Raw genomic sequence first — 22,724 nt, forward strand, 5'->3', positions numbered from 1 at the left:
TTACGGCAAGTAACAAAAATCCATTTATTCAGGCCTATTAGGATGGTGCATAAAAGGTGCGGGACAATCACTAATATTACTGTGACGTCTGAGCTTCGGAACCCACTTGGCGAGCGTCCATTTTAGTCTTTTATGTAGATATCTTCAGGAAAGGACTTCATAAAAACGTACAAATCTGCGGAGTGCCTTACCGAAGAATCCATGCAATTAACACAGGATGAAGTGGTTTTCTTTCACCAGATCATTCACGTTTGATTTCTGGGACAAGTCTGTGGGAACAAACACGACGGTTATCCTGATATGTATTACAATACACAGTGATGCTTGGAGAGCCAAATCATTTCATCCCTTAATAGTAATTTTGATTAGCAGAATCTCAGTTGCCGTTCATACTCAGGTTTTTAAGGTTTAGTGCCCCCACCGACATCTTAGTACTATAGATTTCTCCACATAAGTTACGCATTTCAGCAATTACAGTCTAGTAACAAAATACCAGAGGACGTTCCTGTGATAATCTTGTCTAACAGACTTGGGTTCTTCTATTGTCAAGTAACCCGGTCACCAGGGATGTTCCTGTGTCAGTGTATGGGCAGTGCTTTCTCCCATGGAACTTGGGTCATGCAGCCCGCTAGTCATGAGTACATAGGAATGAATTGAAGGGCTCCAGGTGAGCACGGAAGCATGGAACTGTCCTGCTCAGGTCTACTTGGAAACCTGAAATCTTTCCAACTGCACACAAGAAGGACCACAGCAGATTTGTCTTACCGTCCCACTCATTTCTATGTGTTAGCGTACTGATGACCAAATAATGGTCAAAATTGCTTATATAATGATATGGAAGGTTATTATATCTTAAAATGTGCCTATCATTTTAGGTGACTTTTCAGAATAAAGTTTTAAGAAAGTATCTAGCTGTGTATTTAGAGTAGATGATCTTGAGGTGGGAGAGGAGATGTGGCTCCTAAGTGGAGAAAGAGGCATTTTTCTCTAATAAGGTACATTTCAAACTTTCACGATTTGTTAAGGCTACTTTCACACTAGCGGCAAGTAACTCCGGCAGGCTGTTCCGGCGGGTGAACAGCTTGTCGGATCCGTGCTGCCGCTAGTGCACGCGTGCCCCCGGACTACCGCTCCGGCCCCATTGACTATAATGGTGGCAGGCTGGAGTTCACCTGCTGGAGTTCCTTGCCGCTAGTGTGAAAGTACCCTAAGAAGGTGTGACCAGAGTTCTGTATGGTAGGGCTTTCCTATACCATTTCCTGTTTATACAGGGGAGGGCGGCATTCCAATTTCCACCTAAACTCAGGTTTATAGGTTCATCAAGACCCAGGGTCAGATGGAAGATGCAGGAAAAAAAAATTGGTGGGGTGAAATCAGGAAAAAAGAATCACAATTCCACCATTGTCTTTTGGGTTATTTTTATGGCATTTACTTTGCTAAATTTGGTATGGCCTTATTCTTAGAGAAGATTCAGTTACAGTGATGCTAAGTTTATATAGTTTTTAATATGTTTTGCTACTTAAAAAAATAAAAACCTTTGAAAAAATGTTTTTTCCTTGCACTACCATGTTTTGACAGCCATAACTTTTTTTTTTATATATATTTTCATCTACAGAGTTGTATGTGAGCTTTTTTTATGGGATGACCCATAGTTTTTATTAGTATGATATTAGGGTACATATAACTTTTTGGCCACTTTTTATTAGATTTTTTTTAAAGGGCAAGGTTCCTACTAAATGGCAAATCAGCAGTTTTTTCTGTTACATGATAAATATATATTTTAGTAGCATTTTCAGATGCTGCAATACCAAGTATGTTTATTTTTTTGTTTATTTGTATATGTAAGTAATTTCAAATATTTTTTTTTTAAACATTATTTTACTGTAGTTTTTAGTCTCCTTAGGGGACTTGAGCATGCAACATTCTGATCATTTATGCCATAGTCTGCAATAATATATTATTGAGGTACATGGGATTCTTACTGTCTGCTTCTCAAGGCCCCAGGCTGTCAAAGCAACTGATGGGAGCCACGCAGTTTTGCTATGGGGGCTCTGATATGAGGACAGATGGAGCCTTTCCCCCCCCCCCGATCCTGGTGATTGTGGCTGGGTGCCAGCTGTACTACTTAGCAGGCGCCCACCCTGTATGAAGTGGGCTTATCCATGGTGAACATTAAGGTTAATCATTGCACTTACTTTGCCATCTGTTATTAATGTCCGCCTCTGTATAAATATTCTCAGTTTCCTCATCACGTTCTTCAACTTCAGCTATAAGGACACAGTAAAATGGATTAGAAAACATACTATTTGAGAGAGCACGTTATTTTAAAGCGCAACTCTACTTTTTATAGCAATATGTCCCATTTAAAATGTAAAATTACTTTATAAATCCCTCAAGTTCATAGAAGAGTCGTTGTAGTGATCAGCTGAACGCCATTGGTGGAGCTCCTGGCAAATACCTGGTTATGCTGTGGAAGGCCACAACCAGACAGACATTTCAGGGTTTCGGCATGCAAATAAAATGTGTTCTGATATCTAGGTCACATTTATGGACAAATGCAGTAAATTGTATCGCTCATGTCTTGTAATTGAGAACCGAGTATGTGCAGGGTGAAAAAGTAACTATATGTTTTAAAGGGGTATTCCCATCACAGACAATAGGGGCAGATCGCTATAAACGGAGGGCGCACTGCGCATGTGTAGCCGCCCTTTATTGATTTCTATGGCGCCGCCGAAAATAGCCGAGTGCTGGCTTGGCTATTTCCGTCTGCCCCATAGAAATGAATGGGAGCAGGGGCCGCGCGTGCGCTGTGCGCTCCCATTCACTTCTATGGGAGCAGCGTTTGGTGGTGGACGGACCCTGGGAAATCCAGGGTCCTCCAGCCACAGCTCTCCCCGCTCCATTCTCATTTTAGGTGCGGGTCCCAGAGGTGGGACCTGCACCTATCAGACAATGGGGGAATATTCTAGCGATATGCCCCCATTGTTTCTGATGGGAATACCCCTTTAACTATAGGTTTAAGGTCAGGGCTTTGGCATTCCAAAGCACAAATAATCTTCTTGTTACCTAGTTTTTATTTGCTTGTATGATTTTGGTTGTTGTAGTGTTGCTTCACCCAACATCTCCAGCTGCCCTTACATTTCATGTCAAATGCTTTTATAGACCTTAGAACTCAATGTTCCCTCAATGATCGCAAAGTGTCCAGACCCTGAGGCAGCACCTGACCATGCTGCCCCAACACCATGCTTTCCAGTTGGATGAGGTTTTGGTTTTAGTGTGCAGCGTTCTTTTTTCCTTCAAGCATACCTTTGTGCATTTAAGCTAAAAACTATAACTTTTGTTTCATTTGTACATAGAACATTTCTCCAGAAGCTCTGTGGAATATCAAGGTGGTCTTAAGGTGACAAGAGACCTAACACAATGCTATTTTTGGACAGCAGCAGCTGTCTTCATACTGTCCTTTCACAAACACCATTCTTGGTCATTGTTTTTCTAATAGTGGACATGTGAACATAGATTTCTGCAGTTTGTAGAGACTTTTGTAAGTCTTTTCTTGTTACCGTTGAGTTTTTTCTTCGCTCTTTTAGGATTGCCAGTTGTGATTTTGGAGTCTCCATTTGTCTAATAGTGGATTGACCATTTTACAGCTTCACGCATCTCTATCACACCTCTCCTGGGGTCTTCTAAATCTTGTTTGTAGGCATGCTTTATAGTAACCAATCTTTCTTGAGATTGATATGAACAGGTTGTCAGTAACCAGGCTTTGTGTGCCTTCGCATCATTCATGCATAAAGTGAATGAATGAAAGCCGAGAGTATGCCTATACAGCGGCTTCTGTTGAAGTGTGTTGAGAAATCCTGTTTTGTCACATGTCTGACAGGAAGATGGAGAAAAACCACCATCTGTGTCCATGGACAAGTGACAGAATATAGCGATGTATAAATGTGAAAAAGACATGTATCAGCACTAATATATATGTGCAAGGAAAAATGTAGGATGTATCTGCAGTGTTCCTCTTTAAGGTAAGATAAGGCACCTGCAAGTTTTAAGGACCCCACAAACATCAGTGTGTTTGATGGCCAAACCTATCGAAAAAGACGGGTTCAGCCAACAAGCTAATGTGTATGAGGATCTCCCAACTCCCAGTAGATAAACCACCTTAGGAAGTGCCGGGAAGCAGATTTCTCCGCTCTCATTTATGAAATGAACATTTATGTGTAGAGATGGCCTTGCGGTTCGCATGTCGGTCGTTTCGCGGCAAACTTTTCTCGTTCGCGATTCGCTGAACATGCGAACATATGGCGATGTTCGCATTGCGCCGTATTCTTTTGCATTGCGCCGAACTTTGACCCATAACACATCCATCAGGTGGTACAGGACAGCTAATTGAGACGTTTCAGCACATGGACATAACCCTACCTTATAAATAAACCCGATCTGGCCGCCATTTTACATTCTGTGTTTTGCCAGTGTAGGGAGAGGTTGCTTTGTGGAGAAGAGACAGACTGTTAGGGACACCAAACGCTAGCTAATAGGGCCACAAAAGTCCTTTTAAGTACTGGTATAGGTGTGCTATCAATAGGTGTGATATACTGAGGGGTGTGATATACTTATAATATACTTTCTAACATAGAATATATTATAGTGCATTTGTATTGTGCAGCAGTTGTGTGCGGTTCTGCTGCGATACCGCAGGTATATAGAGGGACAAGTGTTATCGGAACAACTATTTGCAACGGGTGTGATATACTTGTTGGCCCTCAAAAAACGGATTGAGGGGTGCGATATACCTGCTTCTACAAAATACTGATTAAGGGTTTTGATATGCCTGCTTCCACCAAATATTGATTCAGGGGTTCTATATACCTGTTTCCACAAAATACTGATTGAGGCCTGCGATATACCTGCTTCCACAAATACTGCTCTTCTCTAGGGACTTTGGCACAGGGTCATTTTGAAAATGACAGGCAGAGGAAGAGGCAGGCCGTTCTGCAGGGGTGGTAGGGGTCGGGCAGGTGCACCAGTTGGAGAAGGTGCGTGCGATTATTTTAAAGGATTGATTGAGTGGCTCACTCAGCCTTCCGCTTCTGCACCCTCCTCATCCTCTCTATCTGCACCCTCTTCACTCTCTGCTGTGTGCACCCCCAAAGACACCACCACCACCATAGCCCCTCCACTCGAGTCAGAGGAATTATTTTCCCATCCATTCCCAGACCTTACTGATGCGCAGCCATTTTTGCCATTGATCCCCCTCTGGTATGTCACTGTCCATGTTGTGGGACTATTTGTGCACTTCTAGTAAGTATTTGATGGCTGCAAATGTGACCTGAAGGTTTTTAAGGTTCGCCTGCCATTAAAGTGATTGGGGCCTGCCGCGAACGCGCGGTTCGCGAAACGTCCCAGCCGATGTTCATCCATCACTATTTGGGGGAGCTAGATGGAGGCGAGAGAGATATCTGTGCGATCGATATGGGATGTGCATGGCCACACTTATTCCCTTTTTCGGCTTCTTGTGTTCGGTTACCTTTTGGCGATTGGTTAACAGGCAGAAAATGCTTTGTTCTGTACAGGAAGATCAAACCAGTACCAACGAGGACTAGAACTAAGACCAGTGACGTTACTGAAACTGCTGTGATAAAGAGACTTCTCCCTTTAAAAAAAAAAATAAACAACAGAAAAGTAGTTATTTTAATGATTTGTACTGTCCCTATTTGTGATTACTATCACTTAGCCACCTAAATATCCATCTGTATCCAGCCCTCTGCCTTAGATGTCCTACACACATTATGTATGTGACTATAGAAACAGGAAGAAGAGCATCAAGTCCAAAACATCGCTACAGATCTCTTAAAGGGAGTCTGTCACCTCACAGCACTATAACTAAGAGCACTGCCCCATAGCAGATTGCAGACACATCCCAGACATCCCTGTGTGCACTTTGTGTCTGTACTCCATGTCCAGGAAAAGCACTTTTATTCTCCTGGAAAACATCTCCCAAGTGCCCGGCTGAAAGTGAAAGTAAAAGCAGCTTTCACTCCTGACTCGATTTCTAACGGCTATATCTTCTGATGCTGTTAGAATGCCTGCTTTCAAACAAGGTCAGGCCCATATATCTAGCTTGTATCAATCCTAAAATATGAGTAGCTAAGGGTACTTTCACACTTGCGTTAAAGTTTTCCGGTATTGAGTTCCATCCTAGGGGCTTAATACTGGGAAAAAAAAACGTTTTATCCTAATGCATTCTGAATGGAAAGCAATCCGTTGAGTATGCATCAGGATGTCTTCAGTTCAATCCTTTAACCGTATTTGGATGGAGAAAATACCGCAGCATACTGCGGTATTTTCTCCGGCCAGAATTCCGGAGCACTTGCACTGGCATTAAAATCTATTGAAATGTATTAGTGCCGGCATTAGATCCGACATTAAAATTGCCGCCTTGACGGATCTGCGCAGACCTTTAAAAATGAAAATAATAAATACCAGATCCGTATGACACTGGAGAGAAGCATCCGGTATTTCAATGCATTTGTCAAACAGATCCGCATCCGGATCCGGAAACAAATGTTTTCAGTTTGCAAACGTTTTTCCAGTTTGCATTGGGCACTTGCCCGGTTTGGTTTGCTTTGGGCACTTGCCCGGTTTGGTTTGCTTTGGGCACTTGCAGCAGCAGAGCTGGGCACTTGGGAGCTGTTTTCCAGCAGAATAAAATAGCTTTTCCTGGACATGGAATAAAGGCACAAAGTGCACACAGGGATGTTTGGGATGTGTCTGCAATCTTCTGTGGGGCAGTGCTTAGTTATATTGGTAAAAAAGAGGTGAGAGACTCCCTTAAAGCCATTGCTCCGAGGAACAAGTGTAAAGACTCTGCTGTTGCCACCTGAGCAGTGCAGATGTCGACTGTGCATGTGCCCAGATGGGACAGTTCAGATGGGACAGTGATCGGAGGAACCAATGTTCCCTATCATTGCCTTGTGTGAACATTTCTGCTTGTCTTTCAGCTGTTTGCATCTTATATGTGAATGATAGAATTATCGTATGTCGGCAGCACTTTCCCCCTGACCTCCCAAAACTAATGAAACTTTATTGCATTAAAGATATTTTGATCACACACAGTGAATGTGGTAAGATTTTATATTTTCAATCTTTGCTTTTTACTGTCTGAGAGTTAAGAATTGACACTTCAGAAACATTTGAAGCAAAAGATGGCTAGATACCTTTGCTGACACTTGTGCGGGTAGAAAAGAGAAAAAACTATTTGGCCAACCATTTAATTCTTAGTATAGCTGAGCGAATCCATTCGTGTGAATCAAATTCATAAAAAAAACAGTCTCCTTAAAGCAGCAATGGGAGTCTTTCTTCTCCCTCTTGATTTATAGGACCAGACGTCTTGCCTTACCCTGTCAATCTGATGCTTGCGCCGGTGCTCCGAGTAGCGATGCAAGTGCAAAGGCTCTGCTCCTTGTACCTGAGCATGTGCCGCTCACGTCTGGGCACACCCATGTGGTGGCACATGCACAGTCGACATCTGCACTGCTCAGGTGGCAACAGCAGAGTCTTTACACTTGTTCCTCGGAGCAACGGCGCAGACGTGAGATTGACAGGGCCAAGTGAGGTGTCAATCAAGGGGAGGAGGAATCCTTGCTGCTCAAGGAGGCAGATTTTTTTGATTTTTTTAACAAATTAAATTCTTCTATTTGTTTGCTTATCTCTAATCGATTTGCTCTCCGAAAGAGTAAAGGCCCTATTACACGGACAGAATATTGTTAAGATGATCTTATGAATGCTTGTTAGCAATCATCTGGCAGTGTAAGGGTGAGTTCACACTTCAGTTGTTTGTTCAGTTATTCCCATCAGTTATTTTGAGCCAAAACCAGTAGCGGAGCCGACACAGAGATAAGGTATAGGGGAAAGAACTTCAGCTGTTCTGTGTTTCTGACCCACACCTAGTTTTGGCTCACAATAACTGATGGAAATAACTGACCAAATAACTGAAGTGTGAACTCCGAGCAAACGTTCATCTTCAAACATGTTAAAAAAATCCTGGTTTGAACTAATGTAATCAGCGGCACCTTTACACTGCCAGATAATCACTCGTGAGCACTCCTTCCGATTATCTGGTGGATTCCCGGTCTGTGTAAAGGGACCCTTAATACACAAAGCTATCTCCAAGATTCTTGGAGGGTCCCAGTGAAGATTTGTGCAATCGGTACAATCTAATGTTTGTAGATGAGGTTTACTCTACTACGCTCTGTTTCTTTTCATAATTGTTCTTCCTACAACATGTGTTTTAGGACTTGTATTTTCATCAACCCCCCTACTACTGTCTAGCGCTACTGTAAATACCATAAATCTCACAAAGGCATACCAGGAAATACAGACCCTGAACCAGCAGGGAGTAAGCATTAAAGTCTAGGTGCACCTTTGGGGATTTTTTTTTTAATGATTTATATGTTACTCATTTTGGGCTAAAAATCAGTTTAAAAAAAAAATAGGTCTTTATTAAAAATATTAAGTCTTTCTATCACAAAGGGTTAACTGTTTGTCTAGCTGTATGAATGGTACTTTCACTTTGTGGCAGTCATCTATTAACCCTTATCCCTAAACTATTAAAAGGTCATAAGCCATAAGATGGGCATTGAGGTTTAATGAGTGTTTATAAGGTCAGCGTTCACCGATCAGGAGCCGTCAGCTGAGCTGCCTGACGGAACAGAGTAAAAATTCCGATCCTGCTACTGGAGAATCTCAAGGCTGTGCAGGGAAAAGGGCTCAACATTTTTAATAAAGACCAATTGAAAAAAATATTTTTAGCTCAAAACAGGTACAATGCAATAATAAAAAAGGTGTACAATGGTGTAGATATAGCCTTTAAGATATTTAGTCCTGAACCCTGGAAGCTTACAGGAACGCCCATAACTGTGATTGTAGCTCTGGATACGTCTGGAGACTGGAATGTAGAGCACATTGTAATTTCTGGTTTATATGTATAAATTCAAGAGCTTGTAGTGGATTCAGGTGAAAATTTTGGGATTTGGTTAAATAAGAAAATTACCTGGTTTAGACATCACTTCTGTCTCCGAATGATTAAACAACTCTAAAAGAGAGAAAATATTTGACAAAAGAAATTGATAAAAAAATGTCTGGATAGTTGTATTTTTAGGAGAAATGCAGCCAAATATATTCTGACTTATAGGTACATATCAGAAGATTACATTGATGGACCCTGAGCTCATGTCGCTAAGTATTCATAGAATAATACAAGGTTATCAAGATATATATATATATATATATATATATATTTATCAACCACTGCAGAAAAAAGCCCCTAAAACATAACTTTTAATCTGTAACATAAAAACAATCAGTATCCAAAATTATTTTTAATTGCTTGTATATTTATGACTAGAGTATAACGGAGTTGTCCGAGTGTTTAATACTCAGTATGTGATCGGTGGAGGTCTGACTCCCAGCAACTGTTCCAGTGAGAGCTGCAGCCTCTTCCTAGGCCAGTGATGTCACATTCATCAGTCACATGGGCTAAATGCAGCTCTTTCATATTCAAGTGAATGGGGCTGAGCTGCAATACTAAGCAGAGCCTCTATCCATTGGATGGCGATGTGCTTGGTAAGCTGCGAGGAGGCCGCAACCTCTTCAAACTGCTGATTGGCACCCGCCAGGTGTTCGATCACCACCAATAACTGACACTGATGATCAGTATTAAACACTCAGAAAACTCCTTAAGACATGATCAAAAGCACAGTTACTCTCTCAGAAGTTCCCACTCACCCTTCTGGCTGTTCCTGTTCACTTGTATAGTCAACATAGTGCTCATCTTCTTAATTCTGTAGTTAGACGTCTTGATTTCACAGTTATAGTCCCCGGCATCATGTTGTTTCACAGACTGAATTTCACATTTATTAGACAAGCTAAATTCTTTAATTTTCTGTCCATCTCTGTAGAAGGCAAACTGCAATACCGTGGTCTGCCTGAGAGGACTAAGTATTGTGTGACATGTCAGGGCCATGTGGTCACCTTCAGTCAGTGGATATGGGCTCAGTCTTATTGCTGGAAGTGAGAACAATTCTAGGAGAGAAAGAAACGTGAAGAAATGTACAACCTAAGCAGTAGACACTGTTAACGGGACTATAGAATCGGTGGTGTTCTAGGTACAATAAAGTAGTGTTCCTATCTCAGACATTTATAGCATATTCACAAGACATTAAATGTCTGATAGATGAAGCAGTTCTCTCCATTCTCTTATCTAGGAGTTGGAAGGTGGTTGGGTGACTTATCTTTTTGACAGTGCTACATCTATGTCAAAGGCAGACATCACCCTACCTTCTTTTAGCCTGTTCGGTTGTCTCCGAAATGGATGTACAAAAGATGAAGTTCTCACCATTCCCTTATTTAGGAGTTAGTTTGGAAGGTGGTTGGTTGACAGTCCTGCACTTGCGTCGAAAACAGAAGTTTCCCAACCCTCTTCCAGCCTACTCTGATGTGTCCTTCATTCCCGTAGAAGTGGATGGGGGTCGGGGGACGCCGATTGTCACACCCTTATCTATCAGACATTTATGGCATTGCCAGGAAATATAGCATTATTATCTAAGATCAAAAAAAACTTTTATTGATATACTCCAACATTTCCTGATGTATAGAGGGGGAAAGTTCTTAGGTTGCTACTCTACTATACGAGCCAGACTTTACATTTGGGTGAAAGTTTCACAGTAAAGTCAGATTTCCGAGAAGTGCTTGATTCTTGAAATAACCTTGTAGAACAATTAGTACTAGATGCCTCATATCTCCTGACACTATATCACATAGCGTTTTCTTTGAATGACAGTCTCAACAAATTTGAAGATCACACATGTGATGCTGTCTAGAAATAGTCCGGAAGTAGATGTAACCAGATGGAGGTACTTCTCTTATTTCTTAGAGATTTCGAGATTATTTGTGGTCAAAGGAGAAGTGAAAGTAGATATTAAGAGGTTACGAATTTGAAAGATACAAGATCCATTTTTTTTATTCTTAACAGATCCACAGGGGTAGATAAATGAACCTCTTCTCGACCAGCCACCACAAATTTACAGCGAATGTCGGGAGCTGCGTGGGCACCATAGTTGCTGGGTGCCGGCTGTTTTACACAGCAGACACCCAGTAACAGAGTCAGTGATCGACTTTTACCCCATCAGATGCCGTGGTCAATTGCAACCATGGAATCTGAGCAGTCTTTTTCTGGGAGTGCCATGCTCCCGGAGACTGAGTGTTTCCCATGCAGTGAGATCGAGGGAGCCGTTAGGTTGTTGTAGCAGCCTCAGACCTTCTGAAGGCTCCAAGATATGCCATAGTGAAGTTCCTATTAGCTTCTGCCTATTGCAGGTCTCTATGGAAGCATAGTGTTTCTTGCTGTCGTTGCAGTCTATGGAAGAAGCGATCAGATGATTGCATGTTAAAGTCCTAGGGGGACTTAAAGGACACGGCAGTTGCTGAGAGAGCTGAGACTGTAACAGCAATGCCCCCGTTGTTCCTAGAGGCTCATTTGCATTTATCAAAACATAATTTTTCTGCCAAGCACACATGTAACGGATCAGCCAGTATCATAGGTACAAATCTGCTGACAGATGCCCTTTAAAATAAATGTAAAAAGTGTAAATAAACTTAAAAAAAATCAAATCTCCCTTCTTTCCCCATTTAAAAAAAAAAATGAACAGTAAAAAAATAAAGATCATTGGTATCACCGCATCCCAAAATGCCCAAACTTAAAATATAAAAGTACTTCTCCTATGTGATGAACAGCGTATGGGCGATATGGCATTTTTTTTTTGGCCCTTTACTTCCCCCAGAACCCATCTTAACCATTGAGGTACAGAATCCAGCAATTAATTAACCTCCTACCAGCTTGTGTGCAGGCTTGCTGTCCTATTGTCCTGACCCCACTATGGGTATATAAGATAACTGCTGACCATTAATCATTGTTGCTAGTCCGTCTCAAAGTCAATCCATTTTATCTATAATGCTATCTACATGGCCAACTGTGTGTCATCAGGAGCCCATGAGCCTAGATAGTATTTGCAAAGCAACATCGCGCTCACCACTCAGCATGTTCAGTGGCAGGGTGTCCAACGCTATTGTTGCCGGAACTGAACCATTTTATGGGGTAAAGTCCTGCCCCTTCTCAGGACCGAACCCAAGCTGCAGCGAATCATGGGGATAAGGGAGTATCCATCAGGTCGTTCCTCTCCCACATGAATCTTCATGTGTGTCATCGTGTAGGTCCTGTATGGAGTATGCAACTCCTAATGATAATGCAGGGGTTTAAGGTGGTGAGTATATCAGGTCAGTAGACCAGTAGTGATGGCAAGGTAACAGTATCAGAGGCTTTACTAGATGTCAGATGCAAGTACCGTATTTTTCGGACTATAAGATGCACCTAGGATTTGGAGGAGAAAAATAAGAAAAAAAATATTTTCCATCAAACCCCCATTTTTCATCCGACCTCAGATCAGATACCCAATCTTCATCCAACCCATTCTGAAACCCAAGCTCCATCAGCCTCAGATCAGACCCACCCCCCCAGTTTGCATCAGCCTCCCATCAGACACCCCAGCCTTTATCAGCCTCAGATCAGCCCCCAAGCCCCCATCAGACTCATTTCAGTCCCCCAACCAGACCCTATCAGCTTCAGATCAGACCCCCCCAGCCCCACTAAGCCTTAGATCAGACTCCCCAGCACCCACCAGACCGTCAAGCCCGCTTCAGATTCAGATCAGACCCTATCAGCCCCACTCAACCTCAGTTCTAACCCCCTCAGACCCCATCAGACCTCAAATCAGACTTTCAAACAAAAAAATATAAAATAAACTCATCTCCGGGACAGGATTCATCTCAGGTTAATTTGCATATGTATAAAATCGTTTTTTTACACAATAAAAGCACACAGAGCTATGGGGACTGGATATTGCGGATGTGCTAGCGGCCATCTAGCAACCCATGTACTCAGCTCTATACAGTGCGCCCTCCTTCACTTTCGGGGCTTCGTTCTCGATACTGGGACCTGCACCTATCAGACAATGGGGGCATATCCTAGCTGAGATGGGAAAACCCCTTTAAAGAGGACCTTTTATCAGGCTAGCTCTAGTCTAATTATTATCCTACCTTATAGGGCCGCCCCCACTTATGCCATGACACTTTTTTTTTTTCTCTAAAGAACCCCCCCGTTCGCCCTCTGTTGGCCCCGTATATTTTAGCGCCTTCTATTATAATGAGGCGACTCGGTTATACTAGGCGGAGACTTGTATTATCCCTGGGAGTGGTTTTCTTCTCCCTGGCTGTGAGTGCATCCAATCAGAGCGCCCTGCTCTTAGCCAGGGAGAATGAGCTCAAGTTCTCGCGAGCGGTTCTTGATCAAAAATGCTTTTGTGTGTTGGGCAATATGGCGGCTTAGTGGACCGGCACTGGGATCCTTGGTTTAAATCCAATTTATTTTGTTTATCCTTTTAACCAAGGGCAAACACACAAGCTTCATCATGCAAGTGTTTCTCTTGGTTAGATTTAAACCAAGGGCCTCACCACACTAAGACATTAGCACTTACTACTGGAGCTACCACTCTGCCCAATGAATAAGACCCCTAGGAGGTAAGCAATGGGATTCCCCAGAAACGCCATCGGTGTTTCCAAAAATGCTTTTGTGTGTTGCGCAACATGGTGGCTTAGTGGATAGCATTGGAATCCGTAGTCCAATTTGTTTTTGCTCATCCTTTTAACCAAGGGTAAACATACAAGCTTGATCAGATTTGAACGATGGACCCCACCACTCTGCTCAACAAGCAAGACCACTAGGAGGTGAGCAATGGCATTCTCGAGCAACGCCATTGGTGTTTTTAAAAATGCTTTTGTGTGTTGGGGAACATGGCGGCTTAGGGGATAGCACTGGGATCCTTGGTTCAAATCCTATTTATTTTGCTTATCCTTTTAGCTAAAGGCAAACACACAAGCTTCATGCAATGGTTGCTCTTGATCTGATTTGAACCAAGGACCTCACCACACTAAGACACCAGCACTTACCACTGGAGCTCCCACACTGCCCAACAAATAAGACACTAGGAGGTGAGCAATGGGATTCCCCAGCAATGCCATTGGTGTTTTCAAAAAATGCTCTTATGAGACATCTATTAAACATAAGGAGATTATGAGGCAGTGCATTATGGGAATGTATGCAAATCAGAGAGGTTAAAGGTATATCTATGGTAACCTTATCACAAGCATGAGCCGTCCCATTAAGGGAGCGTTTACACCACTGTTATTTTTCCATTCTTCCAATATGTCAAAAGAACAGAAAAATAAAGACAAAAAAGCTAATCCTGTGCATCTGTTATGCATATTTTGCATCCGTCTCACAAATGCATCTGTTTGCGTCCAGATTGCTGCATCCGCCAGGCAGTTCCGGCGACAGAACCGCCTGCCGGAATCTTCTGCCGCAAGTGTGAAAGTGCCATTTCTGTCCTCAGTTCTATATTGACTGCACGGATTTGCCTGCGAACACCTGCGGATTCTCTGCACATGAATCCTGAACGTGTGAATGTACCCGTAGGGTATGTTCACAAAGAGGATTTTCAGTGCGGATTTGGGGCTGAAAACCTTGCCAAATCTGCTCTGAAACTACCTCCCATTATTTTCAATGGGAGTCTGTGCCTCAGTTCATGCAACTGATGGTCTTTCCTGCGTGCTTTTTAAGACTGCACCAAGAATGCACAGGTCGATTCTTGGTGTGGTAACCACCCTGACCCCTCACAAAGATGCACTAGGAGCCTATTCACAGTTTAGCTCCCTTTGTACCAGTCCCAGGGCTCCTCCTCCTCACCAGCATCCACAAGGGCCTCTGCCTGCCGAGAATAATGGAAAGCTACCATCTCCTGACCACCCCGGAGAAGCCCGGGGTCTATGTGGATGCTATTTGTCCCATAGAGCATTGTCTGGATTTGTGCCCCAAAAAAGTTACACACCCGATGTCAAAGGTGTTCAATGGATGGCACCAACCCTAACAAATATTTCAGTTAAATCCTTCTTCTGGTGGTGAAGTAAAGTAGTTTAAGCCTACTTTCACACTAGCGTTTACGTTTTCCGGTATTGAGTTCTGTCATAAGGGTTCAATACCGGAAAAAAACACTTCAGTTTTGTCCCAATTTATTGTCAATGGGGACAAAACTGAACTAAACAGAACAGAATCCTCCAAAATGCATTCCGTTCAGTTCTCATACCGTCGAGCAAACCTTAGCATGCTGCGGTTTTCTTTCCGTCCTGAGATGCAGAGCAAGACGGATCCGGCATTACCCCCAATGCAAGTCAATGGGGACGGATCTATTTTCTCTGCCACAATAGAAAACGGATCCGTCCTCCATTGACTTTCAATTGAGTTAATGACAGATTCGTCTTAGCTATGTTAAAGATACAGGCATCATCGTATGGCATGGGCCAAGGAGCATCTACGCTGGACTCGTGGGCCTCAGTGCTGTTCACGCTGAGCAGAAATGATGGCCACCAATGATGTTGGAGACGTCAAGGAGAGCGCTATACATCAGCCATTCCTGAGCCTTTGGTCGTGGTGGTGTTACAGTGTGGGCAGGTGTGTCTAATCCATACAGAACTGCCCTACACTTTGTCTATGACAAGCCTATACTACTTGAATAACATCATTAATCCAGTCATTGTGCCTCTGCGTGAACACAGGCCTAATTTCATCTTTATGGACGACAATGCGCCAGATCATTGAGGTCGCATCATTAGAGAACGGCTGCTGGAGACTGGGGGGACCTCAAATGGAGTGGCCTGCACTTTTCACCCAAAAGTCAAATATCCCTACCTTTTTGTGAGTAGTGTATATGCGCTTTGGTAGCTAAAATCTACTTGACACTAACTTAAAAGTAAAAAATAAGGCCAAACAGCCATAAAATCATAAATACAAAACAGAATTCCACCTTACCTTGAACAGAAACCGAGGTTTCATCTGTATGTTGGTAGTACAGTAGATGGTGGTTGACCTGCTTTGTGCATTTGTATTTGGCATTCGAATTCACGTCGACATTCTCAATATGTAATTCATCCTCAGGGCCCCAGTGTTTTATAACGGCATTGTTCTTGTAAAATATCGTCTGCTTTGCCAGGTATCCAGGATGATGGTGACATCGTAGTGTGAGGTTGTCTCCTTCATAAACATACGGAGATGTCTGTAAGATAACGTAGCCTAAAATGCAAGATAATAGGGAAAATTTAGCAATGTGATTGTGACATTTTTGTGAAATCCACATTTTAACAAGGAGTACTGGCCTATCGAAAAGGAGGCCTGGCTTATCGCAAAGGAGGCCTGCTTAAGACATGAACATATGAACCAACATTTTGGACAAAAGTAAGCCAACTAATAGAGGGTGTAAAGTTAGAAACAATTGTCTAGCCAGGGGCGTTGTTTGAAAGTCCGAGGTGCATATGTTTCCCAGGAGTGACTCTGGGGTGCCTGAACTCACTGGGTGTAGGAGCCCACTGACTGATGGCACATTTGCACGATCTTTACATTCTCACATTTTGAGCGCACTAGCCTCTCTTTGCCCGGACTTCGCGACTTGGCAAGATAGGGATTTTTTTTTTATTTTCGTGCCATATCGGCACACATTCACTTTATTATTTTTTGTGTTTCACTGTGTGTTTACCTTCCATGTTTGCTTGTCACTAGGACTTTTCTGGGTTGCGGCACCCTAACAGGCTACCCCCTGAGGTCTAGAGGTGTGTGTGGCCATCAGGTTTCTCACACCCCAACCCCTTGCCTTCTCCCTTCAGGGAGAGGCTAGACCTAAATTGAAACTCTTGGCCAGCACCTGAGGTGGCATCTCTGATGGAAGCCAGAGCAAAGACGGGCACTTCCTCGGCTTCGCCTGAAGTTAGCCACTAGCCCCTGACCCTTGCGGGAGCCTTCTGGCCTGGAGGGTTGGGGATTAGTTTATGTGGGGACCTTCTCTTGCAGAGAGGGCCTGTGATAGACCGCGACCTTGTGCACTCTTTGTGTGGCACAGTGGATTTTGTTTGTTGCATAGGGTGAAGAAAGTCACATTACTCTGGAGTTCAATAAAAAAAAATATATATCTGGTATCCGTATTTTGTGAATCCATAGTTTGGGGAGAAAAATATGGATACCGCCATGTGCATGTGGCCTTAGTGCAAAAAATACATTTCCATGTGATATCAGAAAACATTCAAAGGCTGATTTAACGGTGTCATCTACTTTAGACAAAGCCTTTACATATGACCTTTTAGCCTTGGAACAAAAGCATCTCTAAAGGCCCTCATACACATTAGGCTATTGCTGCTGGTTTTGGCAGGATTAACCGACAGTCTAATATGTCTAGGGATATCCAAACTCTCACAAACAACAAAAGGATTGAATGCTTTGAATTTTAATGTCTGATGCTTTTGTTCTTCAGAAGATAAGCCATTTCCAGAGATGTCTGGCTTTCTCCTATCTCCCCATTGAATACACTTTTGACCAATCTGTGTGTGAAGTATTTAGTCATGAGAGAGAGCTGCCTCGTTCGGCTGACAGTCATTGAAGGCGTGTGAGCCCCTTTTCTCTGGAGGACTGTGATGTTGAGGTCAATAAACGCCCAATGATATGTTACTGCTCACTGGTTTATGAACCATAACTAACCCAACTAAGTGATGGTAGAACATTTGGTGACTGGTTTTATGATATACAACCCCATTCCCCTTTCTTGCAATGTTTGCAGTTCAGCTGTAATGGAACATCATAACTGTTAAACCCCCCAAAATTCACCTGGGAAGCACTGGTTCTTTAGGTAATCTATCAAGACTTTTTTGAGTCCCCTAGCAATAATGGCCACCAGAAAACCCCAGTGGTAGCTGTGGAATACTATTAATCATTGTGTGCTATTGAGTATTTTACATGAACTGGGAACCAACAAGTGTGCTGTTTAGGTGCCATATGTAGTGAAAGTTTTATTCTTAGATAGGTATTCCCATCTCAGACATTTAAGCCATTGATGGCATCGCAAGCTAATGATAGGTGTGGGTCCAGAATGGGCCCTTAAAAGTGAAGGAGAGTGCTCTGTGTAAACGTGGCCACAATCCATTCATTGCTGTTGGAGTTCAGAAAATAGCTGAGCACTGGCTTGGCTATTTCTAGTACTCCCATAGCAGTGAATGGAGAGGTAGCCATGAATATCTGGTGTGTTCTTCATTCGCTGCGATGGGACTTCTCAAAATAGCCAAGAAAATTTGCTCAGCTATTTTCATAACACCCATAGCAGTGAATGAAGAACACCCACTCATCTGTGGTGTACTCTCCTTCATTTTAGGGGGCTCGTTCTGAATATAGAAGTGGGTCCCAGAGGTGGGACCCTCTTCTATCTGACAGTAGTGACATATCAAAGGCTGTGATGGGCAAACCCATTGGTGTTTGTTACATGTCTTAATGCTGTTCCAATTTAAAGGGGCCTGTTCAAGCGATGATACAAAAGGGTTCACAAATAACAGTAAATATAATAAAAAAGTACCATTATCATATTGATCTCCACTCCTGTGAAGTAATTTACCAATATACATTTATTTAAAGGTGTTATCCCATGACTACTGTAAAAAATAAATATCAGACATCATATAGTGACTGACAAACCCTTTTCTAACAAAGCCAGAACCAGCCCTGTGCCTCACATGGATCTAGAGATCTCCCCATTCATTGCTCTGCTAGATTTATATCAAGCTGACGGCTCAGGGGGAGGGTCTTTTCTGCTGCAGCTCAGGGGGCGTGTCTCAGCTCTCCCTATCACAGCTCAGGGGGCGTGTCTCAGCTCTCCCTATCACAGCTCAGGGGGCGTGTCTCAGCTCTCCCTATCACAGCTCAGGGGGCGTGTCTCAGCTCTCCCTATCACAGCTCAGGAGGCAGCTGTTGGATGAAACTGAGCATGTGCGGCCTTCTCAGTGAGCAGGTCAAAGATATAAGAAACAAACAAAAAGCAGGTGGCGCCATACAGATAAATGTTATTGAATAACTCGTGGCTATGTTAAATTTTTAAATATATGTAATTACAAAAGTGTTCAGATCCAAGTGCTGGTTTCAAAACTGTAGAATATTTTTTGTGGGACAACCTTTTTAATAGTTTACTCACCATTATGGACTTCCAGTCTGGTTGAGTCACTTCTCTCACCAGCACCTGTCTGGCATTGGTAGTTACCATTGTTTGCCACTTGTGCAGATGATATTGTAAATGTTTTTCCAGAATATATCAAATAACCATCTTTGAACCACTGATATGTGACATCTTCTACAGTCGAGTTCACATGGCAGGTCATATTTAGAGATTCTCCTGTGAAGATCTTGTTCCAGTTTGGGTTAAAAGTCACCACGACCTTTGCTCCTGTAACACACAAAAAGTAAAAATGGCCTTGCTGTGTTCTTCAAAGACATACAAATAAAATACTATGTAATCATCCCCTGTGGATAAGACTGTAACTGCAGTAATACATTTAAGCCATCTGAAACTCCTCTGTGCTCTGGAGACAGGGAAGTTATTAAAACCCAACACATTTTGGATATACTGTGACTAATGAGAAATGACACCATCTTCCGAAATGCATAGAATTTTTTTTTTATCGTTCCTTGCAAAATGTTTTTAATCTGTACATGATACAGCATTGAGTTTTATGGAGTGGTGGAGAAAGCACCCATTTTTTCTGTTGAGATTTCACTACTTTGCCTGTCTCCGATTTAGGACTTTTTTCTTCAAGTAAACGTTGCCTGGGTAAAGGACCTACTTATGGATTACAAAGTGAGACTATTCATCTTACCTGAATTTCTCTTTAAGTTGTGCATTGCTGTTAAGTACCCCTAAAGTGACCAAGTTTTATAGATTTCTATATAAATTTTACCACAAAAAACATACTCACCTACATTTTCTACCGTTAACACTGCAAAACAAAGAACATACAGTGAATAATAATTGTGATGAATGTGTAACCATAAGCTCAGTGTATGTCCCCTATGTACAAACATACAACTGCTTTAATACTGCCACTATGTAGAATATAACTAACATAACTACTATAATACTGCCTCATATGTACAAGAATATAACTACTATAATACTGCTCTTATGTACAAGAATATAACTACTATAACACTGCTCCTATGTACAAGAATATAACTACTATAATACTGCTCTTATGTATAAGAATAGAACTACTATAATACTGCCCCTATGTACAAGAATATAACTGCTATAATACTGCTCCTATGTACAGGAATATAACTACTATAATACTGCTCCTATGTACAAGAATATAACTACTATAATACTGCTCCTATGTACAAGAATATAACTACTATAATACTGCTCCTATGTACAAGAATATAACTACTATAATACTGCCTCCTATGTACAAGAATATAACTACTATAATACTGCTCCTATGTTCAAGAATATAACTACTATAATACTGCCTCCTATGTACAAGAATATAACTACTATAATACTGTTTCTATGTACAAGAATATAACTACTATAATACTGCCTCCTATGTACAAGAATATAACTACTATAATACTGCCTCCTATGTACAAGAATATAACTACTATAATACTGCTCCTATGTACAAGAATATAACTACTATAATACTGCCCCATGTACAAGAATATAACTACTATAATACTGCTCCTATGTACAAGAATATAACTACTATAATAATAATCCTATGTACAAGAATATAACTACTATAATACTGCCTCCTATGTACAAGAATATAACTACTATAATACTGCCTCCTATGTACAAGAATATAACTACTATAATACTGCCTCCTATGTACAAGAATATAAGTACTATAATACTGCTCCTATGTACAAGAATATAACTACTATAATACTGCCTCCTATGTACAAGAATATAACTACTATAATACTGTTCCCATGTACAAGAATATAGCTACTATAATACTTTTCCCATGTACAAGAATATAACTACTATAATACTGCCTCCTATGTACAAGAATATAACTACTATAATACTGCTCCTATGTACAGGAATATAACTACTATAATACTGCTCCTATGTACAAGAATATAACTACTATAATACTGCCTCCTATGTACAAGAATATAACTACTATAATACTGCTATGTACAAGAATATAACTACTATAATACTGCTCCTATGTACAAGAATATAACTACTATAATACTGCCCCTATGTACAAGAATATAACTACTATAATGCTGCTCCTGTGTACAAGAATATAACTACTATAATGCTGCTCCTATGTAGAAGAATATAACTACTATAATACTGCCTCCTATGTACAAGAACATAACTACTATAATACTGCCTCCTATGTACAAGAATATAATATAACTACTATAATACTGCCTCATATGTACAAGAATATAACTACTATAATACTGCTCCTATGTACAAGAATATAACTACTATAATACTGCCCCCCTATGTACAAGAATATAACTACTATAATACGGCCTCCTATGTACAAGAATATAACTACTATAATACTGCCTCCTATGTACAAGAATATAACTACTATAATACTGTTCCTATGTACAAGAATATAACTACTATAATACTGCCCCCTATGTACAAGAATATAACTACTATAATACTGCTCCTATGTACAGGAATATAACTACTATAATACTGCTCCTATGTACAGGAATATAACTACTATAATACTGCCTCCTATGTACAAGAATATAACTACTATAATACTGCTCCTATGTACAAGAATATAACTACTATAATACTGCCCCTATGTACAAGAATATAACTACTATAATACTGCTCCTATGTACAGGAATATAACTACTATAATACTGCCTCCTATGTACAAGAATATAACTACTATAATACTGCTCCTATGTACAAGAATATAACTACTATAATACTGCCTCCTATGTACAAGAATATAACTACTATAATACTGCCCCCTATGTACAAGAATATAGCTACTATAATACTGCCCCTATGTACAAGAATATAGCTACTATAATACTGCTCCTATGTACAAGAATATAACTACTATAATACTGCCTCCTATGTACAAGAATATAACTACTATAATACTGCCTCCTATGTACAAGAATATAACTACTATAATACCTTTGGAGACATTTTTGTAACTGACTGGACTCGCATGTAATCTTAGCTGTAAGGAACGGCCATTTTACTTACCTAGAAGGACGAATAGTGATCTCACATACATGGTGACTGCTGTAGGGTTGTACAGAACGTATGAGCTGCAGTTTGGCTCTGTCCCCCTCTATTTCATGTGTAGGAGGGGTGTTTGCAGAGACAGGGGTTTGTGATTGCTGGTGGAGCAGAATGACCTTGCAGTTAAGTTGGTACAAAGTTCATGGTGTGTTCTCTGGATGAAACAGAATCCTTCCCATTGACTGTTTATGGTGTGCAGATGTGATATTGGCAAGCGAAGAATGTTGCCTAATACTTATGAATATTTTGTGTTTCTCTCAGAAAATTTCCATGACGCTGTTCCTTTTGGTTTGGCGTTTTGCAGTGCCTAAAATTATTTTTTTGCCTTTCAAGTTTGGAATTTGTTTAACCCCAGTGAATTGTTGATGTGAATGATGGTAAAACAAATCAAAACCCCATCATGATGCCCTCTTATTTTATCATGTTCTGTTCCAAATCTGTTTGCCTGGAAGC

General features: G+C 41.3%; 1 protein-coding gene across 2 annotated transcripts; it reads right to left on the minus strand.

Moving 5' to 3' along the window:
* On the minus strand, positions 1 to 22,459 carry LOC122922947 (high affinity immunoglobulin gamma Fc receptor I-like). 2 transcript variants are annotated; one of them, XM_044273722.1, is made up of 9 exons: positions 22,233 to 22,458; positions 19,942 to 19,962; positions 19,164 to 19,412; positions 15,974 to 16,234; positions 9,784 to 10,080; positions 9,050 to 9,091; positions 5,525 to 5,650; positions 2,196 to 2,267; positions 1 to 269 (listed from the first exon to the last, which is right to left on the minus strand). In XM_044273722.1, exons 1-9 carry the CDS (start codon positions 22,261 to 22,263, stop codon positions 208 to 210), a joined length of 1,161 nt encoding a protein of 386 aa, XP_044129657.1. In that variant the 5' UTR covers positions 22,264 to 22,458; the 3' UTR covers positions 1 to 207. The 2 variants fall into 2 exon arrangements, with proteins under 2 accessions (XP_044129657.1, XP_044129658.1); XM_044273723.1 differs by lacking the exon at positions 9,050 to 9,091 and having other exon boundaries at positions 22,233 to 22,459.
* Positions 22,460 to 22,724: the final 265 nt, after the last annotated feature.

Source organism: Bufo gargarizans, unplaced genomic scaffold (assembly GCF_014858855.1).
Source record: "Bufo gargarizans isolate SCDJY-AF-19 unplaced genomic scaffold, ASM1485885v1 original_scaffold_1081_pilon, whole genome shotgun sequence".
Taxonomy (NCBI): Eukaryota; Metazoa; Chordata; class Amphibia; order Anura; family Bufonidae; genus Bufo; species Bufo gargarizans.